We start from the raw sequence: 23,828 nt of genomic DNA on the forward strand, positions 1-23,828 counted from the left end.
TTTTAGGTTGATTTTCTTTCAGTGATATTTTATGCTTGTTTAAAAAAATGACGCAGACCTGTCATTTGCCTCACAGGGCCGTGATTCAACTCCATTAAAATGTCTTTCCAAAGGGAAGAAAATAGTTCATGCAGGATTTGTACTCGTACACGTGTTTTTCTGGTTTGTTTTTGTTTTGTGTGTCACTTAGGAATTAAATCCTGACCCCTTTTCGTCCTCCTGATCTCTAGCCGAATAGACCACAGGATCAAGAAGCAGGACAGCACCAAGACTCTGATGATTAAAACAGAGCAACTCCTGAGAATAAAGGACCATGACTTTGCCATGCGGCCCGGCATCGGAGGTGAGCTCACCCAACCTACCAATATCACATCACCTCTCTATGAATGAGATTAACTGCATGTTTCACAGATTTAGCCGTACTGGGATATGCTGTGCTGTTTGGCAGAAGGGTTACGGCAACGATTAGTGTCTGTTGTTGGTCTGTATGGTTACTAGAAGGGTTAGGGTCTGCTGCTTGGCTGTGGGATCAGGCAAATAATTAGCATCATTTGGAGAGGCAGTAGTGTTGTTCAACAATGATGTCGCTGTAGGGAGTAGGTCACAAGAGCTGGGAGCCCGAGATTGCCTAAAATTAGATATGACCCAGATTAACATAGAGCAGTCAATGGCCAGAGCCACAGATGTTCTTTAGAATGTGGTAATCTGGATTATCATCCAGATCTGAAAAAACAGATGAGCGAGCAAGAAACATTGCAGTTCAGAAGGAGGTGAATTCAGCCAGAATCTCCCGGTTTTTGACACTTATGTGTGAAAACCACAAACTTCCTAATACACGTACAGTCAAATACATACACGTACATGCACATGAGCACACACGCGCACACACAGGTATAAATAAATATTTACACACTGATATTACTACTGCTACTGATATTACTACTACTACTATTACTACTGTTACTGCTGCTGCTGCTGCTACTGCAACTACTGCTAATATTGCTACTACTACTACTATTACTATTACTGCTACTTCTACTACTCCTACTCACCACTACCCCATAAACCGCAAAACACGGACTTTAACTATGTCTTATCCATACATATCCACACCCTGTCTGTTCAAACCTCCCACAAACCTGATGCAGGGCTGATGTAAGAGTCTTATACACACAAACATGTTATGTGTTGGTGGATAAAAAACCTCAGACTGATTGATTGTGAAGCATGATGCAAGTTTTAAGCTGTGTGTTGGCTGTTAGTTTACTGTGAATGTGGTTTTGTTGGCTACTGTGGGGGGATCTTGGACAGGATATCCATGTGAGGAGGAGGATGGTGAGGCAGGGCAGTAATTTGTGGGGTGCTGGTGGGCTGACATCCGAAGATCAGTCGACAGGATGTGTTTCTCTCAGTACTCTGTCTTGACCCTAACACCTATTTATACATTATATATATATATATATATATATATATGTATTTGTATTTATTTATATACACATTATTTATATATTTATACACACATATACAGGTATATTGATAATTATAACAACATATTTTTACTGTACACATTTCTTCAGTGGTAAACAACAGCACACTCTCTGGAGGCTGGTGTATGTGGGAATTATAATCATGACATTTTAATATATATTTGACTTGTAGGAGCAGCCATCCCTGTTGGCATAGATGTCCAAGTGGAGAGTATAGACAGCATCTCTGAGGTCAACATGGTACGGTACCACTTAATGCACAACACTTACTTCCTGAATCCTTTCTGTTTTTACAAACCCAATCTTTGGTTTATAAATACACTTTGTTTTAGATAGATCAATACACATGCCTAGTAAAAATCCAGTCATTTGATTTTTCCACTCATCATAAGTTCTCTCCAGGCTCTAGATTTGCTTTGATGGGCAAGTACCTAATGCTGGCAGAGCACACCTGCAACTCTTTATCATATTCATTTTGTATTTTTTTGTTTGTGATAAGAAGGTGCAGATTAAGTAAAAATCAAATTGTCCTCACCAGCCCTAATTCCAAGATCTAGACTAGCTGATGGAAAAGGGCATGGTACTTGTTACTTGCATGGAGTATATAGGGATGGTCTTCATTTCTATCCCTGACGTCTAAGGACAGCAATGGTCTGTGCTTTCACAGGACTTCACCATGACTCTGTACCTGAGACACTACTGGCAGGATGAGAGGCTGTCCTTCCCCTCCGGGAATAACATGAGTCGCACGTTTGACGCGCGGCTGGTCAAGAAGATCTGGGTGCCGGACGTGTTCTTCGTCCACTCCAAGCGCTCCTTCATTCACGACACCACCATGGAGAACATCATGCTGAGAGTTTGGCCCGACGGGAACATCCTCTACAGCGTGAGGTGACTGCGTGCGTTTGTGTCTGTGTCTGTGTCTGTCGGTCATATCTGTCTCTGTGTTTATCAATGTTTGTAACCTATAAGAGCAGCGCTCCGAATTTCATTTCATTCAATAAAGACTTTCTATTGCATTCTATTCTATTCTAGCAAAACTATGAAATTACATGTTGTCAAATAAAGGGGGATTACATACAATAACACAGGGGGAACAGTCTAAATGTGCTCCATCATCCTAATCACAAGGCTGGTGTTCTCTACATGTTTCAACATGCTCTACTGTATGTAAGGTTGCCAGGGTTTCAGAGTCAGGTGCTGTAACTCATGAGTGCTGTCTGTCTGTTGTAGGATTACGGTGACAGCTCAGTGCACCATGGACTTCAGCAGCTTCCCTTTAGACACACAGACCTGCTCTCTGGAGCTGGAGAGCTGTGAGTGGGGATCTTGGCCTAACATGCTGTGTTGTTTTGTGTTACTGCTCATATATGCTCCAAAACCTTGATGTGCTCCAAAACCTGATGAGGAGCCCTGCATAACAGATCAAATGGATAAGAGGATGTATAGAGTGGATGAGAGGATGGATAGAATGGATAGAATGGATAGAATAACTTTTGTTCTTCCCTCTATTGATACAATTAAGGAAAATTAGAGAGGATGAGGAATGAGATGTTTAAAAAGACAGGTTGATAAGATGACTTATTATGTTTGTGTAGTTATTTTATAGGTAAGTGAGTAGAATGTTTAGACACGATCTTTTTCCCTAACGAGAAAGAACATTTATAGATACTACTTGTACCATTTAAAATGATGTACCTTGGAAATCATCTGTCCTGAATGGCCTCTTGTCTCCCCTCCTCTCCTGAAGATGCCTACAATGAGAAGGACCTCATGCTGTACTGGAAGAATGGCAATGACTCTCTGAGGACAGATGAGATTGTGCTCTCGCAGTTTTTCATTGAGGAGTTTCACCCTGCTAGCGGCCTGGCCTACTACAGCAGCACAGGTACTCTGCAGTACTCCTGCCAGAAGTAAATATGACACAGACTGTGTCTGGCAGGCTGTTTCACTGTCCTGTTCTTTGTGGCATGGTATGCTACTCACTGTTTGGTTAGTTTCCCTGTGGTTGTTGAATCTGCATGCAAGGGAAAAAAATGAACTTATAAGCTCTCTCTCGCTCTCTCTCTCTCTCTTTATCTGTCTCTCTGTCTCTCTCTGTCTCTCTCTCTATCTCTCAGGCTGCTATAACCGGCTGTTCATAAACTTCATTTTGAGGAGGCACTTTTTCTTCTTCATGCTGCAGACATATTTTCCCACAATGCTCATGGTGCTGCTCTCATGGGTGTCTTTCTGGATTGACAGGAGAGCCGTGCCGGCACGAGTATCACTTGGTACGCATGCGCACGCGCACACACACACACACACACACACACTCAAACATTCACACAAACACACATACACACACACACACACACACACACAGACACACACACAGACACACACTGACCTGGTACATGAGTATTACATGTAAGTGTCTTTAATCAAAGGATATTAGATAGCCTGTGTTTAAACAAGGTTTTTTCCTGTCATACTCATTTCATAGTAGTTTAAATATGACTAGTAGTAAGTGGAACACAGTCATGATGAAATGATGAAATGATTTCATGATGAAATCCCACGTGGAATATGTTGACTTGTGCGTGTACGTATGTACGTATTTTGATTACAAGTATTTGGATTACGAGTATTTTGTAAGTGAGCAGACAGGCTGTGTTCTTCCTGCTTGTTGTTCCTACTGAAGCGGTTATTGAAACCTACAAAACTCTTCCTCAACGTCACTCTCTTCAGCTCTTCCTTTCTGCCTCCCCCCCATTGAATAATGTAATATGGATTCATAGTGATTTCTAGCGCCTTTATTGTTGCACCGTCCAGCATACGGGCCAGATACCTTGTCAGAGCCGATCCTTCCGCTTCCTGTAAATAGACCATCTCTCTTACTTATTTGGGCCAAGTGTGCCTATGTATGAAGTGCTCAGGAGTTAAGTAAATCTTTCAGCACGTCAACTAGAGTATACTACACTGCATACTGCTATACTACAATACTATACTAAACAAGTCTTTTTTCATAACCATTCAGGAATCACTACAGTGTTGACCATGTCCACCATCATCACGGGCGTGTCGGCCTCCATGCCTCAGGTGTCCTATGTCAAAGCTGTTGACATCTACCTGTGGGCTAGTTTCCTGTTTGTGTTCCTGTCCGTCATCGAGTACGCAGCCGTCAACTACCTGACCACCTTAAATGAGATGAAACGACGCAAGGAGGGAAAGGTCACTGAAACTACACCACAGAAAGGGGTCAAGGGGTTAATGAATAAATGATTCATAAATAAATAATATAAAATCAAATAAGTTGATATAAAGAAATGAGGTGTGTAGACAAACTGATTACATACATTACGTAATTGAACTTCCATATTTTCCCCTATATAAGTTTTTATTTCAACCATGACTCTCTCTCTCTCTGAACCTCATAGCTATGTCATGGTTCAAGCACTCTGGGACTATTTCAATCCCTGTTTGTAAAACAGTATGCTGCTTCTTGTCCTTGTAGCCACCATCCTTTGATGCTACCCAAACCATGGCTTTCGACGGCTACTACCATGAAAACGACATCGAGCTCACTGACTTCTCATCGATGCCCACCATGGCTGTGGACCCTCCGAACTTCCCATCAGACCCGGCTGCAGACCCTGCCCCTGTGGTGGGAACACGTCTGTGGAAGAGACACCCAGTCCGGGACTACATTGACATGGTCATTAGCAACAGCTACATGATAGACTCGTACTCCAGGATAGGCTTCCCTCTTGCCTACCTGCTGTTCAACATCATTTACTGGAGTGTCTATTCATGAACACAAGTGTCTGCAGGAATCCCATTGGGTGGAGGAGGACAGACACACACACACACACACACACACACACACACACACACACACACACACACACACACACACACACACACACACGCACACTCACAAATGGAAATACACAAATAGACATACCCAATGAAATTCAGGGTTTAAAAATATTGTATTATTGTTCAGCATGTATTCACACTCATACTTACAGAGACTGCTGCTTGAAAGTTGGTTAACAAGTTCAATCTAAATCTAATTAATCTGTTTCTGTATTTTGTTAAAGGGTGTATCGCCACCACTCTGAAACGTGAAATATAGTAATAAAAAGGGTGTTTTCCCTTTTCCATCACTATTTCCTGTTTTTTTAATGTATTAACATCTTAATTGATAAAAATGTGACTGTGAAAAACAGAAGATGTATTCTTCGATAATCTATCAAAATATAAGACTTTAATGTATGTTCTTTTTTATGCTAAACATGGTACATTAGAACATAAAGGTAGTTGAGACATTTATTAAATGGCAACATATGCTATAAGCATTGTCATCTCAGATGAAGGAAACCTTTGTTTGCAAAACAACATGTATCTGTCTTAATTTAAAAGATAGCTGGCTAAAGTGCGGTTTAAAGTTATAACCATGTATGGCATTTTCAACATATGGAAGAACATTGTCTAAAAATATAGCATGTGGAAACAAGAGCTTAATTTAAACCTTGCTTGTAGGAAATCATTGGTGAAAAGTACCATAAATAGGAACTTCCAAAAGAGGCCTTTTAAAGACAGGTCATTCTGAAGGGCCTTTGGTCTTTGGAATGAGTTGGACACCACTTATAACAGTTGCTTCACAACCAAGCTCTTCATAAAAAATAAAAAAACAACAACAAGAAACAACTAAAAAAAAAACAATCATTCAAACTAGTGTGCTTTCTAATCTTCACATATCAGTCTACAATCACTAAAGCCCAAATAAGGGCTATATGGACTTTTAGACATCTATAATAACTTACGAATGGTTATTTACAATGCACAACAAAATGTAAGGCAAGAGCAGAGACACTTTTAATCTGTCAGTTCTGCTCCAACACTGATGCCTCAGCACAGCCAGCTTGGAAACCCAGAGGTTATCTTCATCTTTAGCCCCTGTCTAACATTGGCTGTGGCCTGGGTCCAACAATTCAGAAAGCAACAGTCATTACTCCCTAGTGGACAGTGGACAATTATACAGGGATTTGAAGGTCGGGACTCAGGCTTCTGTTTAGTCGAGACAATAATTCTGTTCCTTGGGCCTAATGGAAAATGCATTTGATGGAGACTCATGTGTTCTCTTAATGTCAACAGTGATTGCTGTCACTCAGTTTTCCTCCAAAAGCATCTTTTAGTATCACTTAAATTCAAAGTGATTTACACAATGATTAACTAGCGATGGGCCTCAAGGTCAACACAAGAAGAAAGTTGGCTCATGTGTCTTCTGCTTCAGTCACTGCAGTCTTCTGGAACTATGGCGATGGTTGATCTCATTGAGAACAACATCACCATGAGAGTCCTCCAAAGCTGTGATCACACTGTCCTCAAATGGGGAACCTTTCATGACACACATACACAAATACACACTTGGTTACACCTCATAGCACCCATAATTTATAAACAATCAAAGTGTGTTAAATGTCTAATATTTGTGCTCTGCAGCATTGGAGGAGGATGAAGCCACAAAGGAAGAAAGACAGAAAGAAAGAAAAGGGTTGATATGGTTACTCACGGATGCCGTTAGAATGTTCTAGAACATCTGCATTCATAAAAGATCCTCTGGAGTCTCTGTGGGTCGGGGCTGAGTTGGAGGAGTGGACAGAGGAGGTTGTGGCCAAGGATGTCTTCTTAGTAGTGTTCTTAGAGGCTGTGTTGCTCCAATCTGTATATGCAAGTAGAAGCCAAATGTCATGATGCTAGTGTCATCAATATGTGTTTGTGTATGTGTGTGTGTGTGTGTGTGTGAGAGAGTGTGTGTGTTTATGTGTTGCCGATACTGGCAACTATTTCAGTACCCCACTGGCAAGTATTTCTGGACACATAGGAAGGGTACACAAAAGCTAAACTATACATGGGCTATTTAGGTGTCTGAATAAGCATCCTTTCAACACTAATATCATCATCATGTCTGTGTGTGTTTGTATGTTGGGATATACCTGTGTTCCAATCAAGCCGTAGTCTTCCACAGCACAGATACATTCTCCACTGTCTGCGGACATTATCCTTCAGCGCGCAGTGAAACACAAATATGAAGAAACCTTAGGGAGACAGACACAGAGACCAAATCATGAAACTGGCAGACTATCGTAAGTGTAACGTTTTGGGTTTGCTTAATTGACAGACAGGAAATTAAAGATTTAATTAAATTCAGAGAAAATGTCTCCACACGGATCCAGCAGATTCCACTCAATAGTTTAACTGCCGTTTTGGGTTTGCTTAATTGACAGACAGGAAATTAAAGATTTAATTAAATTCAGAGAAAATGTTTTCACACTGATCCAGCAGATTCCACTCAATAGTTGAACTGCCTCATTCAGGATTCATTCACATTTACCAACCTAAAGACGAATGAAACTCGAAACTGAAACTTCTGACAACAAGTAAAAACTTTCTAGTTATTGAAAAACTAAAACATGTGGTGATTAATTCTCAATTTACCAGTAGTGGTATGAATAGCTAGTACAACTATTGATATTACAGTGCCTCGTTGGGGCCTACCTTGCAGAGAGTTGAAGATGGCGAACAGGTACATGAACGCCAGCTTGACAGGCCCCCAGGCGAAGAAAGCGAAGCCCCAGGTGAGGCCCAGCAGGAAGGTGAGCCCGGCCACGCTGCGCAGGTCGTGCAGGCTCGAGCGGTGCTGGTTGTTCTGGGGGTTCTGTCGCTTGATCCGCTTCAGTTGCACCATGACCACCACAAACATGGCCATGTTCAGTACAAAGACCAGGCAGAAGTACGCCACCACGCCAACGTAGAAGACAATATCATTCTTTAGCCAGCAGCTGGGAAAGGGGAATAAAGTGTCCAAAATCAGCCATTTAGCCAAGTATAAAATAACTCTGACTGACCTAAATGTATCAAAGACAGAAAGGAAATATCGAGAAGGAAACTTACAAATCGTCTGTAGTCCCATCACTGTAATTTCCGTAAGTGATGAGGCCATAATAATTTTTATCCACTGATATCACAATGATTACGACTGGAAGGGGAATGCCTGGAATAGATCAAATCAAACAGATGCCTTCTTAGGCCATTTCACCCATGAGGGGGCATTTCTGAGAATAACCAGTGCAATACTAGGATAACAGATGAAAGAAGACAAGCAAAGCCTTGGCTCATTCCCATCCAAATAGGTTAAACAACACAATCGAATGACATTCGTTGCAACTGACACTCAGCTCCATGTTTTTGTTTGTTACTGTGTGAGAGGGACAGTCCTGCGTGCGGCTTGCAGAAGGGAGAACCAACCAAAAGAAACAAATGAAACTGCTCTCAGTCCACTCACCCCAGCCCATGAGAGAGAACTTGAGCATGTATCTGGACATGTAGCTGTTAAAGACCTTGACGATGGCCAGGTACATGTGCAGGGCCTCCAAGGCCATCCAGGTGAAGGAGGCCAGCAGGAAGTAGTGCAGGAAGAAGGCTGTGGAGATGCACAGGCCCACGGCGTCCGGGTACAACGCCAGCCATGAGTCCAGCAGGAAGACCATGTTCAGCATCAGCAGGGCCAGGCACAGCTGGATGAGGATCTTGGAGGGGATGTCTCTGCGGATTTTCCTTCAGGGAACAAACAGTGAGGTTGGAATGATGCATTCATTCTCTGACTGACTGCAATAAGTGGGTACGTGTTCTGTTCAGCTCAGTTCAGTACATTTCAGAATGACAGCACAGCCTAAATACATGGTCACATACACTTTCTATGAATGTATGTAAGGACAAAGGTAGTCTATAAACTACTGGAAAAAACATTCAACCAGATCCAAGCTACCTATAGTCGAAGGGTACAAACACCCAAACTAAACCAAACCAAAACCCGAAACCGACCCATAGGTAGATGACTTACTCAAAGGATATGTAAGTGAGGAGGGTGATGGATAGGAAAATGGCCGAGATGCCACAGCCGATGTAGGTGATGAAGGACAGGACTGTGGCCTGCAGGCGGTCTGTGATACCTTCTCTGGAGACATCCTAGAGCATGAAAACACTATGAGGATAGTATCACCCCGAAATATTACAACAATATTAAGGCATAGTTCTTGTGGACATGTTAGGGCTGTGAAATGATGCTTTCATCACTTACAGTAAGCCGACAGGAAATAAAAAAACAGGAAATAATTGTATATTTTTAAAAAGAGGGGAAAACCCCCTTATAATTACTATATTTATTTTATAACTCTTTCAGTCCCCCACTTATGTCCAGTAACTGATTATACTTATTCTGGAAAATGTCCCCTTTTCAAGGGAAACAGGGGGCGACAGTGGTACAGGAGGTAGAGAAGTCGGTTAGTAATTAAAAGGTTGCTAGTTCGATTCCCTGTCGAAGCGTCCTTGAGCAAGACACTGAACCCCTAATTGCTTCTGATGTGCGGTGTGCCATCAGTGTAAATGTAAAAAAATATAATTGTAAAATGTGACTACATCCTTGTCAGTCGCTTTGGATAAAAGCGTCTGCTAAATGACTAAATGTTAAAATGTTAATGAAATGGAAACAATACACAGTATTAAAACTCATGTCATAAAGTTTTTGTTGTAATAGTTTGTTGATTAATGTTACTTAACCAAAATCATGTCAAGCATCAGATTTTCTCTCTATCACACACTTTTAGAAAGGAGTCGCTCACTGTGCAAAGGAACATTAGATTTTCTATTGTTGGCTTCAACTCTTTTTTTTTCGTTTGACTTTGTTTTCCTAATCTCAGAGGTTAGTGGACAGTAGAATCTGAAGAGGATTAGTGACCGCACCAGCAGGACGGCAAAGCTGGTGAGATGATTGCAGCTGCAAATGGTCTCCTCTGCAGTGGTCGTGTTCTTCACAGAACACCCCTCTTTGCTCCAGCCTCCCGAGCCTCCTAGGAAAGGAAGGGTGAGGCAGTGATACAGTCATGAGCACTTGAGTATATCAAAGGAATAGTATAATAAGATATGAAAGGACTATATATAATTAGACATATTCCAATGCTACCACTGAATTAATTTGACTGAGATTTTGTGAGGGAGATATTGGCCTAAAATGAAAGTTGATAGAAATCTTAAAAAAGGAAAGGAAGGAAAAAAAGATCACCATTTTTGCTCAAGTCCCAGAACACGCAGACAGCTGTGCCATTTTCCTGAGGAAGAAAAGACAGCATTGGTATTAAGATTAGACACATTGAGCACACACACACACACAGTCACACACACACATACAAGCACACAGACACACAAGTACACAGACACACACGCACGCACACACACACACACACACACACACACACACACACACACACACACACAGTCACACAGACACACACACACACACACACACACACACACACACACACACACACACACACACACACACGCACGGGGAACGAAAACTTTGTGTGACCAGAGCAACATACCGGGATTGGATTGTCATTCTTAAGAATAATCTCCACGCCTTCTTTGAGGTTGCTGATGGACAAGTTGGACATGCTTCCGCTCAGAACACGGCTATTGAGCCGGCTATATAGCTGGTTTAGGGATCCATCCTATAAAAACAACAAATGACTGGCATACAACATGGAACTGAAAACAGAAAAACAGGGAGAGCGAGAGAGAGAGAGAGAGAAAGAGAGAGAGAGAGAGAGAGAGAGAGAGAGAGAGAGAGGAGAGCCAGATAGAGAAAGAAAGCCAAATAGATAGGGAAGGAGGCAAATAGCCCAAACAGATAATAAAGGGAGAAGACAGAAATGCAAGAATAATCTGAGAGATGAGGGGAAGAAGGAGACAGGGAGAAGGAGAGGGAGAGCAGACAACAGGTACCTGAAATAATGTGGTCTTGGAGTAAAAGTTGAACTGGATCCTGGAGACCTCCTTTAGCTGCTGGGGGCTGAGGTTCTCAGTCAGGGTGGAGGGCAGCGTGATCATAGCCAAGTCTCCCTCAGCCAGGGCAGATTCACTCTCTGATCTTCTTCTTCTCCTGACGGATGCTTGGGACCTCTGGTGTGACATTTTTTAGATGAATGAAAAAAAAATGACATGCTGGTGAGATCTGATTCCATTGATGGTGTGCTACAATTGTTTGTCAGTCAGGATTGATACCACACTCTACCTGTTGGTTTGGGTTTGTTGCAATGGAAAAGGACCCCCCATTGAAAATGTCTCCATCTATTTCAGTCACGGATAACACAAGTGAGTCGGCTACGATTGTCTCATTGCCCTGCTCGACAATCAGCTTCAGAGCCAGAGTATCGACAGCTTTGATTAACCTAGAGACAAAACAGATGAAAACGCTTTTTTTGGTCAAGAGAAAAAACAGATAGTCAGGCTTTTATTGGCCCAGAGACAAATCAAATCATGATGGGTATTTACAGGAATATATGAATAATTTAAACATTTTAAAGAATCATTTTTGTGGCTAATCAATCAAAAAAGTCTTGAAGAAATGGTACCACTGTGTTATGCTCTGGGTTCATGAGATGCACCCCTGAGCTCTTTTAGATAACTGGTTGATCATTGGTTAATTAAAGGCTTCAGTGTAACACATCAGTATATATGATATTGTAAGAAACAGCAGACAATTGCACATAATCATTTGCAGAAAATGATTTGTTCAAAAGGATGATACATTTATTTCTGATGTGCACAAGTGACTGTGATGTGGTGTGATGAGGTTGAACAAGTAGTTTTCAGAATTTCAATTCTGATCTGAGAAATGAACCAAAGCGACTGAGAAAAAAACAGCAAGGCTTCCTCTATGGGGCTAAGCATAAGAATACAGGAATATGGGGGGGACTGTGGCGCAAGCAGCAGCAGCCCTGTACCATGAATGGGTCGGAATACCCATGGGGATCCCTCTCCCCCGATCTTTCTCCAGCTCACTTCCTGTCTCTCTCTACTGTCCTATCTGATTAAAGGCATAAAAGCCCAAAAATAAATCTTAAAAAAAAAAAAAAAAAAGAATACAGGAATATGGTATAGGAAATATGAGAAACCTGGTCGTACCTGTTTGAAGAGGAGCCCAGGGAGCTGGCGGAAGCGTTGAGCAGGTTGCTGATGATGGACACCATGGCACGGCCCACCTCCAGGCTCACGTTGGGGCTGGAGAGGAGATCCTCCAGCTGGTTCACCACATCTGCCACCTGGGACGAGTTCAGCGCCCGCATGTCCTTGGTCTGGTCCAGCAGCTGGTTGGCCTGTTCACCTGGGCTTGATGTTGTAGTCATGGTTGTGGTTTCTGTAATGTGTGAGTGCTCGACTTAAACATGGTATATAATTGAAGAATGACATATTTAGTGAATTTACTCATGCTGGCCACTTCCTTCTTTTGCAGATTAAGCAGGAGTTATTGCCATACCAAATTCCATATTATCTGGGAGATTATCTGGAAACCATCCTTTACTGTGACAGGAACTGAGATGGAAAGACTCCCTGCTTTTCCATTACCTGTAGGGATTGTAGCGAGAGTGCTCAAAGATGGCTCCACTGGATCAGGAGGGCGAGCTGTAGACTGTGTTGTTGTGGTGGTTGTAGTCGTTTTGATAGCTTCTGTGGCATTCGGAAATATTGGAGCAGCTCCCGTGGGTTGGGACGGTGTTGACCCATCGAATATCCCAAGAACAGTTGTTTGAGTGTGGGTTGTGGTTGTAAGGGTAGCGGTCCTTTCTGGAACAACTGTGTTGTTATAATGTGTCGTTGGTTTCTGCTCAGATGTTGTTGCCGGGGCAACTGTCTGGTTCAGCACGTGGCCTGTTGTGTAGCTGCTTGTCATGTTCAGGGAGCCATTTGTTCCAGTATAAGTAGTATTAACTTCGACTGGTAAAGAACTTGTGTTTTGAGAGGCTGACGCTGTAGGAAGTGAAAAGGCTGTCGCGTTATAGTCCACAGTTGTATTAAGATATGATGAGGGAGCTGTAAACAACTCTGTTGTATTCAGTTGAGGGCTTGAAGTAGTGATATTAGGTGAGGAAGTTGGTGATACAACTGCTGTGGTAAAGTCTGATGAGTTCTGAGGAGTGTCAGTGGTGTCAGATTGCGTAGCATTAGCGGGCAAAGCAGTTGTGTTGATGTGCGTAACATTTTGTAGGGATTCATTTATTTTTGTATACATGTGTGTTGTGTTCAGTTGAAATGGTGTTGTGTCGGTGATATTAGGTGAGGAAGTTGACGATACAACTGCTGTGGTAAAGTCTGATGAGTTCTGAGGAGTGTCGGTGGTGTCAGATTGCGTAGCATTAGCGGGCCAAGCGGTTGTGTTGATGTGCGTAACATTTTGTAGGGATTCATTTATTGTTGTATACATTTGTGTTGTGTTCAGTTGAAGTGGTGTTGTTTCTGTAAAATTAGGTGAGGAAGTTGGCGATACAACTGCTGTGGTAAAGTCTGATGAGTTCTGAGGAGTGTCAGTGCTGTCAGATTGCGTAGCATTAGCGGGCAAAGCAGTTGTGTTGATGTGTGTAACATTTTGAAGGGATTCATTTATTGTTGTAAACATTTGTGTTGTGTTCAGTTGAAGTGGTGTAGTGTCAGTGATATTAGGTGAGAAAGTTGGCGATGCAACTGCTGTGGTAAAGTCTGATGAGTTCTGAGGAGTGTCAGTGGTGTCAGATTGCGTTGCATTAGCGGGTAAAGTAGTTGTGTTGATGTGACTTACATTTTGTAGGGATTCATTTATTGTTGTATACATTTGTGTTGTGTTCAGTTGAAGTGGTGTTGTGTCGAACTCTGTACTGTTCCATGTTGTTGTTGTTGTTGTAGAGTTAATGTTTTTTATTAATGGGGGTGTCGTGGTGTTAAAGAGTGTTTCGTTCCACCATACTGTTGTGGAGTTAAACAGGGTGCTGTTTGGTGTTGAAGTAGTAAATTGTATAATGTCCTGAGGAACATCTGTGGTCTTAAATTGTGTGGAATTCAGTTGGGGCATTGTGGTGTAAAACTTGGTGTGATTTTGCTGTAATGTGGTGGTATTAAATTCTGTGATATTCTGTGCTGATGTGGTGTAGTGTGAGGTGCGTGGTAATTCTGTTTTGGTGTTAAATTGTGTGTTGTTCTGCCACACTGCTGTGATGTTATTGTGTGAAGTGTTTAGGGAAGCCGGTGAAGTAGTAAGTTGCGTAGGGGTATGTGGGGTGTCTGTGGTTATCGGCACTGATGATGTACTGAAGTCTGTTGGGTTAGTGGTAGGTTGTGACACTGGGTTGCTATAGTTTCTTGGCCATGGTGGTTCCTGACAGCTCTCACTGAGAAGCACAGCCTTGGTCTCATCCTTTTTGCTGTTAAAAACAAACAAACCAAACCAAAACGATTAAAAGAAGTCTCTCAATATTCATCCAAAACCATACCTGTATCTTTTATTCTGTATGTATTATGTTTATGTCAAAGTAACAAGTCATAATTGCTTTTACTTCTATCGTGTTTCTCAGCTCCACTCACCATCTTAGAGGACTGCTGTTTATAGCATTACAGAAGTCAGACGCACTGAAGGGGGAAGCGAACCAGGTGAGGTTAGAGTCAAGCAGCCTCACACCGCTTGAACTGGGTAGACCACATATGGCTGCCAAGGTATAAAAAAGGACATGGTAAATGGCATATTTTAATGACATTCTGTGGAAATCAATAGAGTGTACATGGGCTGGACTGTAGACTACAGCAATCCATTGCAGTGAAATATGGTATAGTTCAGTTTATTGCATTGTATACGTCATATTTTTTGTCCAAGTAATTTGACAGTCAGTGGTAAAAAAGATCAGTGGTGAAAAGATCTTGTAATCTTGTAATATCAATCAAAACCTCATTCGAAATATAATATCTGACAGAGTGATTTTGTTGTGGCTCCAGACACTGAGGAAGTGCACTTATGTGACTCACCCATTCGTGTGACCAGGCCATCATAAAAGACCCCTTCACTCTGTTGCAACCTGTATGCCATCACTCGGCTGACCATACACACACACAGCTGCTGGTCCAGCATAACAGCAACCATACAGCTGTGAAGGCTGATACACACACACACACAGTAGGAGAGGAGAGGGTTAATTTGGTGTGGATGCACTCACACACACAGCCACCAGTGGTGGTCCATAGTGAAAACGTACATTTCAGTTTATTTTCAACCGACAATGGCTGAAGGAGGAGGAGATATAGATATTGTCGCTATAATAAGACGGAACTTTCAAGAAAAACTGGATATCGTGAGGATCGTGTAGGTTTAATGAAACTGCTTTGCAGGTGGGACAATGCGATGTTTAGTGGACAAACTTGTTAAAGCTCACAGAGGCTACTTTCGGTGGACTTAATAAAACTTTGTAGACTAATCCCTGAAAATCGCCTTTTATTTTTAAGTTGTGACAGTAATATCCAAGCGATCATATAACTGAGAGTTTACTACTCTTAATGTATTGTTAATACGGGTGTATTGATTTTAAATGATCCTGAAATATTAATAAAGTCTGTTGTACTCGACTATGTTAAGGCGATGCAATGCTCACTTATACTGCCTTTCTGTATAAATATATGGTTCGAGAGCCATGGCGTCATAATGATGGTATTAAGAGGTGGTTCACTCAGTTTAACTGTCGTGTAGGACATCGCTGAAGGCCTAGTCGTGAAATACACGGACCGCCACTGACAGCCACATACACTCACACACACACACACACACATACACACTGTGGGCTAAATTATTTCTTATGCTGCTTTTCATTGTGTGAAATATAGATGAATGTACTTCTACACACACACACACACACACACAAAACTTTTACCGTGTTTCAGTTCCATGGCATTCCAAATGTATCTCCTGCAGAAAAGCACAGTGAGATGAGAATCACACACAAACCAGAGCACCACCACACCACTTACAACTGCCAAGCACCAAAGGCAGAGCAAGAACACCAAACACAGCATTTCATATTTACCTGAAAGTGTCTGAATGTCTGAGTAATGTTATCACAGACAGCCCTGAAGTGAGGAAGAGAGAGAGAGAGAGAGAGAGAGAGAGAGAGAGAGAGAGAGAGAGAGAGAGAGAGAAGACTGTAATATCTGGCCATATGTTTGATCAGTGCATGTACAGAGTGAAATATGCATACCAAGGATGGAGAGGAGGTAGACTGGAGACTGTACTTACTGCTCTGTGTCAGAATCACAGTATGAACTGTTTTTGAAGATCTGTGAAGAAGAAAGACAGAAATTAGAGCACACACACACACACACACACACACACACACACACACACACACACACACACACACACACACACACACACACACACACACACACTGATTTAAAACGTCTTATTTGGACACTTCAAATGCTCACCATGTCCTGGATGTCTGTCAGCTTTATGGTGGGACTTGTGATGTTCAGACGAAGGGCATAATAATACGCTTCTGAATTAGAGGCTGAAAAAAAGACCAGGGTTTACCTCCCATACATGTACACTTGCCATTCAGACACGGGAAAAACTGAAGTCACACTTCAGAACACACATACCCTAGCAACGCCCTAGCAACCACACATGATCTCTAACCCTATGTACATGCTCTTACACAAGCCTTGACACCACAGCTCTACTGATGTATTCAGCTAAGCTCCAAAATGCCTTTCATGACAGCTCAGCAATGTAGGTTGCCTTTCTTTTACGAACGCATGACTACAAAACATTCTGTAGCACCAATGTTTTGAAAGATCTCTCAGGAAAAAACTACAGTGTGCCAGTGAGCAAGCATCCATATTTGTTCCTAGTGGATACCCAACTGAGATGCAATGTCTAACTGGGGTACTTACACGTATCATTGCAAAAGGCTTCACAGTCACATTGGTCTTCCACTGTAAAAAAAAACAACAACAACAACAACAAACAAACACATCTTGTCAAAAGACAACAATTTGAAGAACACTGAGGGTTTAATTTATTAAGGCCTTCTTTCGGCTTCATATTTCACAGTGACAGTCAGTCAATGACTGTTTGATGTATGGAGAGGTTGGTGTGGTTGCATGTGTATGCACCGCTGCGCCAATATTACACAAACAATGCACTTTCAGCTTTCAAAGTATATATTGAAATAGGCTAAAATGATGCATATTTCACAGTATAGTTTTTCTTTCATTTTGAGACGGTCAGTAGTACTCACAGGTGCAGGGGTCCAGGTTAGGGTCCAGGACAGGGACAGAGACATAATCCGCGTCCATGTAAGAGCTGTGATGTGACAAATATGACCACACATCGTTAAGAAGAAATTATTTAATCATTTCATGCACTTATTTCTTGCCTGTACGAGCTAAAATTATCATATGACAAGCAAATCATTTCCTGCTCTCACACAAACATACATTCATGGCCATTACACATACTACATATTACCAAAACACATTTGCAAAGAGATGCCCCTCATAACATTACCCATATCCTAGGTTTAGAAAAGCTGCCCTCCATACCATGTGACGTTGAGAGTTTGCTCAGAGATGCACATTCCAGGGAAGGGTTCCAGGTAGATGCACCTCACAAACCCTCCTCCAGAGGGCAGCACATCTTCATCAACACAGTGGCCTTTACCTACAGTGCAATGGATACAAAACTGTACATATTACTACCCAGGAGAACAACAAGTTCCTTGTAATAGTCCCGACCACCAGTGTCAGATCTACACTCAAAGAAAAGAAACTTCTAAATTCTTATGGTGTGGCCTGGGTGAGAGGGTACTTGGGCATTATGTTCAGCATAAACCTCACCTTATTATGGCATACCCCAGAAAACATGGGTAAGAGAGCCAGGGAGGAAGTATAATGGTTTTGAAAAAACATGCAAAATATAATGAACCACACAAACTGTAGTGACAGAGTTGACATTCTTTCATTCCAAAAGCCAAAAAACCCTCTTTTGTGTTTTGGGCCAGTTTCCTGAATATACAAATCAATGTACAAGTATCATGATGAATTTATGAACCAGCCGTTTCCTGCACCTGCACTCTAAATAGGTACATAACTGTAGGAGGCTTCTAAAATCTACCTTCTGTTCATTGAACATGTAACATAGCATTTCATCTTTCTGCTTGTAAGAGAGCCAGATCTAATTGTTCACCCACCAACTCTCTCCACATCGCCAAGGATGGTGACATGGATGCCATCTCCATCGCCACTCCGCTGTAACAGGTGTCTCAGATCACATGTGCTCATGGGCTTGCTGAGCCGCAGCAGCACTGTGCAGTTAGTCCTCCTGGAGGAAAGGGGGCAGCACAGAAATCATATTGAATGTGATTCTAATTTTTGTTTGTAACAATTCAAACATTTGACCATGTGATATTAATAATAATACATTATTCGTAGTGCATGGAGATGCTGGGCGGTTAAGATACTTACGTTATATTAGTCTTGTCTATACAGCTGACCTCTGTGGACTGTTACAATAAGAATGGATTGTTTAGCTTGAGTTCTAAAAGTAGCTTTAGTAACAGTTTTTATAGAATGCTGTCTTGACGATTGTATGATTTGGCTTACCTCATCATGGGTGATGTTATTAAGCTGAGAACACATCGGAGGGCAAAGAAGAGGGGAAACAAATTCAGTGGACATATTTCCACAGAGCTCATTTTACACTTCACACTCCTACTCATCAATTTACCGGTAAAACCAGTAAAAATGTTCAGTAGCAGAGATGGCTGCCATTTTTGTAGCATACTGTAATAGATAAATTACTACATTTGACCCCACATGATACCTATGGGTCTTTGGTACTACAGTGGATAGACTCAATGGTTTGTGACATACCCCGTCTTTAATATCTGCTTCAGTCTTTGTTTCTCCACTCACATTTACACTGACCAACATCCAGTAATGGGAAGCTATTATAATACAAAACACATAATATTAATGTTGCCTGTCATGCACTTGTTTCATTACAAGCAAAAATTTAGTGAAAAGCCACAGCATGCCATGAAACTAGAACTTACTTGTGTTTGAACATAACTGAGAGAAGTTGCACTGCATCGCAATTTGGCCTGACAAGACATGATGAATATAGATCATATAAATTACAGAGATATACAGTATGCTATAGAGTTAAAAGTGTATTTCTGTTTCCAAAACTCAGCATTAGTTAGAAAACAAATGTTTTGTTAATGTAATGACATATGATTCGCAATGCTAAACAGACCATTTACTCAGCCATACTGTGAGAAAACAAAGATGCCTGGGAATCCCGTTTACAGCCCTTAATCCCGATGGCACTCACTCATATCAGTAGCTGACCACTGAGCAGCTGTGCTGTTACTGGTCAGCAGGGTCCTGTTTGACAGTGCGGTTGTGGAGTTTGTAGGAGAATAACTGGATGCAGTTGCCTGTATGGTAGTCATGGAGGTTGTTCCTGTAATCGGATTGGTCTCGGTTGTGGGTGTGTTAGAGGAGACTGAGGAGTTCGGGGCACCCTCTGTAGCTGTGAGTGTGGGGTCAGTAGCTACGGCGACGCTGGTTGTGGATGCCACAGTTGTTGCAGTCTCAGGGTCAAAGGTCATTGTGGGCGTTGCTGAGGAGGCTGGATGTGGGCTTGGGCGGGCAGAAGTGCTATTTGCTTCTTCAGTCCCAGTTTGCTGAGAGCTCACTGAGGTTGGTGCCACAGTGGTAGCTACTGCTGTGGTCTGAGGAGGAGACATGGTTCCTGTAGGTGTGGTCAAAGTTGGAGGCGTGGTTCCTGTAGGTGTGGTCAGGGGTGGAGGGGTGGTTCCTGTAGGTGTGGTCATGGGTGGAGGGGTGGTTCCTGTAGGTGTTGTCAGGGGTGGAGGGGTGGTTCCTGTAGGTGTTGTCAGGGGTATAGGCGTGGTTATTGACTTGTAGGAGGTGGTAGCCGGAGGCACTGAAATCAGAATCATAAATTAATTTACATGTATTACCAAACAGGTTTCCACATAAAAGGAATGTGTTAGTGGTAGTGTGGTGCAAATATACAAATATGCAAATATGAACTGTGAAATCGGAACTTAAAGTCGAGTTCTAGCTGAAAGATAAGCCTCTAGGAGAACTATCACACATCTGCTGAGCCTAATGCATTTCACCGCATTAAATACAGTCAACAAGAACTTCTGAACAAGAGCTTTGATCTCTGCAATGTCTGAACTACATTATGCAATTCCCTTTCAAATAAACCATCCTCAGACTGTAATTCTAACATGACTCTCTGTCCACCTCCTTCACTGACCTGTGTCCTGGCTTTGGGCCATCATGCTGGAGAACATTGAGGCCAGGGTGCTGAAGGTCTGACCTGGGGCTAAAAGATGCAGTGCAGAGAAATTCCCGGTTGTGAAGCAGTGGGTGCACCATCAGTAGGTACTTTATTGGTAAGCAGGTAAACCTATTTAATATTTATATTAAATTAAATACATTCAACCTATTTAAATATTGTTAAATGCATTTTGTTGTACTTTGCATAATGCTTTATTTCTGTTTTTATTCAATTTTTTTAATAATTTGCTTTGGACAAAAGCATCTGCCAAATACCTTAAACCTTAACTTAAACCACCTGGTGATAGTGGCACCTTCATTAGAGTCCATGGAATTAGTGAGAACAGTGTGAGATCATCAGTGAGAATAGCGTGAGATCATCAGTGAGAATAGTGTGAGATCATCAGTGAGAATAGCGTGAGATCATCAGTGAGAATAGTGTGAGATAATCAGTGAGAATAGCGTGAGATCATCAGTGAGAATAGTGTGAGATAATCAGTGAGAATAGTGTGAGATAATCAGTGAGAATAGCGTGAGATCATCAGTGAGAATAGCGTGAGCTCATCAGTGAGAATAGTGTGAGATAATCAGTGAAAAAAGGCTTTTCCTCAGAGGGGCTTACTGCTCTTACCAGGCGTGGAAACAAATCCTCTGGCACCTGTGTCTGGAACTGCAAGAAAAGAAGGAAGTATTTTGGTCATTTGAAAAGACAACAATCCTTTGTGGTTGCTATGACACATGAAATAAGTGTAGGACATCTTGCCATGTCTGCTAACCAAGAAATAAATGTCTGCTAACCAGGAAATGAATATGTATGCCGTGCGAACAATGTGTGATAATATTTCTTATTTGGCTGTTATATTTTCATGACCAGTGAATTTGTTTGGCGAGTCACTGGCCGAACAGTGCTCAGAGCCCCACCCACTCCCACATTAACCACAGATGCAAACACCTGCCTCTACCACACGACATCACATACACCATTACCAGAGAAACAGGCGACAACACTCTAACACCAACACCAACACCAACACCAACACCAACACCAACACCAACACCAACACCAACACCAACACCAACAAATCTTACCAGTGCTCATGTCCCTGTTACTTTCACGCTTCCTCCGTGTCTTGCCTATGAGATCAGTATGACAGTAAGGACAGCATGCATCTACACACCCAGAGCCATTCTAGCCATCCAATAATATAAAAAGTCATGCACATTTGAAAAAGATTGGGTCTTTTTCAAACTCAAAAGGGAAATAAACATCATCCTTCCCTTTTAGCCCAAGCATATGTTTTTCACAAAAGAAAGAAAAACATAATGAATGCACTACCCCCCCCCCCCCCCCCCCCCGCCATATGCTTTGATCTACAGTATAATGATGACGTCCTAATGGAAGAGGCTGTAAGTGAGGTATGTTCAATACTGGAAAAATAGATACAAATAACCACACAGTTTAAACAAACTACATCTACCAACTCTTCTGGTGAAAGAAACCCCAGGAATTTTTATTTTGCAGGATAATCATGCTTGATTGACAGCATGCTTTAAATGATTATCATATCCTTTTCTTCCTTTTCTTCTATCTCTCTCTCTTGCGCTCTCTCTCTCACACTTTCATCTTACCACAATGTAGCAGTTCATCCCGTACCCGGGCCCTGGTGTGCGTGACGCCCCACAGCCGGGACTCCCAGCCCACTACCGATCCATCCTCGCACATCTGGTGCTCTCCCACGTCCTCCCACATGCGGAAGAGGTAGAGCTCTACTCTCCCCCGGGCAGCCCCGAGGGTGGCATCCCTGGGCCTGCAGCCCAGCACCAGTTCCCCGTGCCGGGGTATCACACGGGCAATGACTGTGCGCTGGTGCTCGCCAGCGTTCCCGTTCACCTCCAGGCTGAAGGTGTTGCGCAACGAGTCCCGGCGCAGGCACAGGCGGTGCCACAGTCTTGGTTCCAGGCGCACGGGAAAGCGATGCCTGACACCCAGTAGCCAGGCATACAAGGAGTTTGGGTCGCCCTCCAGGGCCAGGTCGTAGTGCGGCGTACGGGGCGAGCTGTAGGAGAAAGCCAGCCAGCGGCCCGGTGAGACCACCCGCACGTCCACACACACCGTCATCTGGAAGAGCTGCGGGATGCGCTCGCGGTCCTGGAAGGTCCAGTAGTCACGGCAGTCACCCAGAACCGCCTTGGAGTCATACATGTAGTATCCATGAGCTGGGAAGTGTTCGTTTGTAGTCAGAATAGGAAAGGCAGTGACAATAAAGTGATTATATGAAACAAACATGTATGATATCTGTCATATTTCACAGCTTGAAGAACCAATTCACATTGGGTAAGATTAGCATTTTACTAAACCTTTGAACTACAAAATGAATAGTTATTTCTGTTCACACAAGCCATCTCAGTCACAGGAAACTTTTCAAAGGAATCTTGAGTACCTACCGTCTTCCAAGAAGTAAATACAGGTACTTATTTTGTTGCACTTCCAGTCCCAAACCTCTTATTTTATGGTTTAAAAATTCGGAAGACATTGGGGGGGGGGGGGGGGGGGGGGGGTTCTCTGTCAGAGTATCTCAAGAAATGTTATGCAGTGATATCTCTTCTGATTCATCTACAATACCTGTCTGATTAGGCCCAGCCCTGTACTTCTCAGTCAATCAGTATTTCTGTGCACATTTTGGAAACAGGACGAACTGCATTCAGGCTGATGCCCTTCCATTTCAAAGAGGTGATTGACTGGTAAAACCTCAATAAAAGGTTACCTATACTAATCTTATATTTACATTGAGGAACTATAATCACATTTAAAAAAAAATAAATATATACCAACATCGGCTCAAGGGACAGTAATGGGATCTCTATCTATAAAGTAATAAACTCATCAGGTCCTTAATGTTAGTAACAGGTGCTCCCCTTGACTTGAAATGCCAGTTGTGGATGGAGTAATTATGAAGCAGGTTACATGATTGTTGTGGAAGGTATTTGAGGTACTATTTATCTTTAACTTTTTGCCTTTGATCCTGTTACATTTGAGTTTATGCAAATTCACATGCTCACCCACACACATCCACTCCCTCAAACAAACACCCACCCACCCACACATCCCACATACACACACTC

At 42.4% G+C, this 23,828-nt stretch overlaps 3 protein-coding genes across 3 annotated transcripts in view; 1 reads left to right on the plus strand and 2 right to left on the minus strand.

Annotated features, from left to right (window-relative positions):
• Positions 1 to 237: 237 nt before the first annotated feature.
• Positions 238 to 5,283, plus strand: LOC308378721 (gamma-aminobutyric acid receptor subunit rho-3; the record flags this gene model as incomplete). The annotated part of the gene is made up of 8 exons (XM_080855692.1): positions 238 to 343; positions 1,660 to 1,727; positions 2,155 to 2,378; positions 2,721 to 2,803; positions 3,238 to 3,375; positions 3,608 to 3,760; positions 4,507 to 4,700; positions 4,984 to 5,283. Exons 1-8 carry the CDS (start codon positions 277 to 279, stop codon positions 5,281 to 5,283), a joined length of 1,227 nt encoding a protein of 408 aa, XP_080711818.1. The 5' UTR covers positions 238 to 276.
• Positions 5,284 to 6,768: 1,485 nt separating this feature from the next.
• LOC308378551 (adhesion G-protein coupled receptor G2-like) lies at positions 6,769 to 14,418 on the minus strand (the record flags this gene model as incomplete). Its single annotated transcript, XM_080855492.1, has 15 exons — positions 6,769 to 6,872; positions 7,048 to 7,197; positions 7,472 to 7,573; positions 8,034 to 8,317; positions 8,430 to 8,529; positions 8,821 to 9,092; positions 9,379 to 9,503; positions 10,278 to 10,384; positions 10,597 to 10,642; positions 10,916 to 11,044; positions 11,319 to 11,495; positions 11,608 to 11,764; positions 12,501 to 12,732; positions 12,942 to 13,829; positions 14,214 to 14,418. 15 exons carry the CDS (start codon positions 14,416 to 14,418, stop codon positions 6,769 to 6,771), a joined length of 3,078 nt encoding a protein of 1,025 aa, XP_080711618.1.
• A 5,645-nt stretch (positions 14,419 to 20,063) lies between these two features.
• The window catches only part of LOC308378552 (uncharacterized protein), a gene marked incomplete at its 3' end in the record, with an annotated part of 6,674 nt that continues 2,909 nt past the window's right edge, over positions 20,064 to 23,828 (minus strand). The window contains exons 2-5 of the mRNA XM_080855493.1: positions 22,335 to 22,922; positions 21,337 to 21,375; positions 20,683 to 20,745; positions 20,064 to 20,314 (exon numbers count right to left, since the gene is read on the minus strand). Of these exons, the coding sequence (XP_080711619.1) occupies positions 20,064 to 20,314; positions 20,683 to 20,745; positions 21,337 to 21,375; positions 22,335 to 22,908 (927 nt within the window). The 5' untranslated portion in view covers positions 22,909 to 22,922. The remainder of the gene's footprint in view (positions 20,315 to 20,682; positions 20,746 to 21,336; positions 21,376 to 22,334; positions 22,923 to 23,828) is intronic.

This window comes from Sprattus sprattus (assembly GCF_963457725.1).
Source record: "Sprattus sprattus genome assembly, chromosome: 17".
Taxonomy (NCBI): Eukaryota; Metazoa; Chordata; class Actinopteri; order Clupeiformes; family Clupeidae; genus Sprattus; species Sprattus sprattus.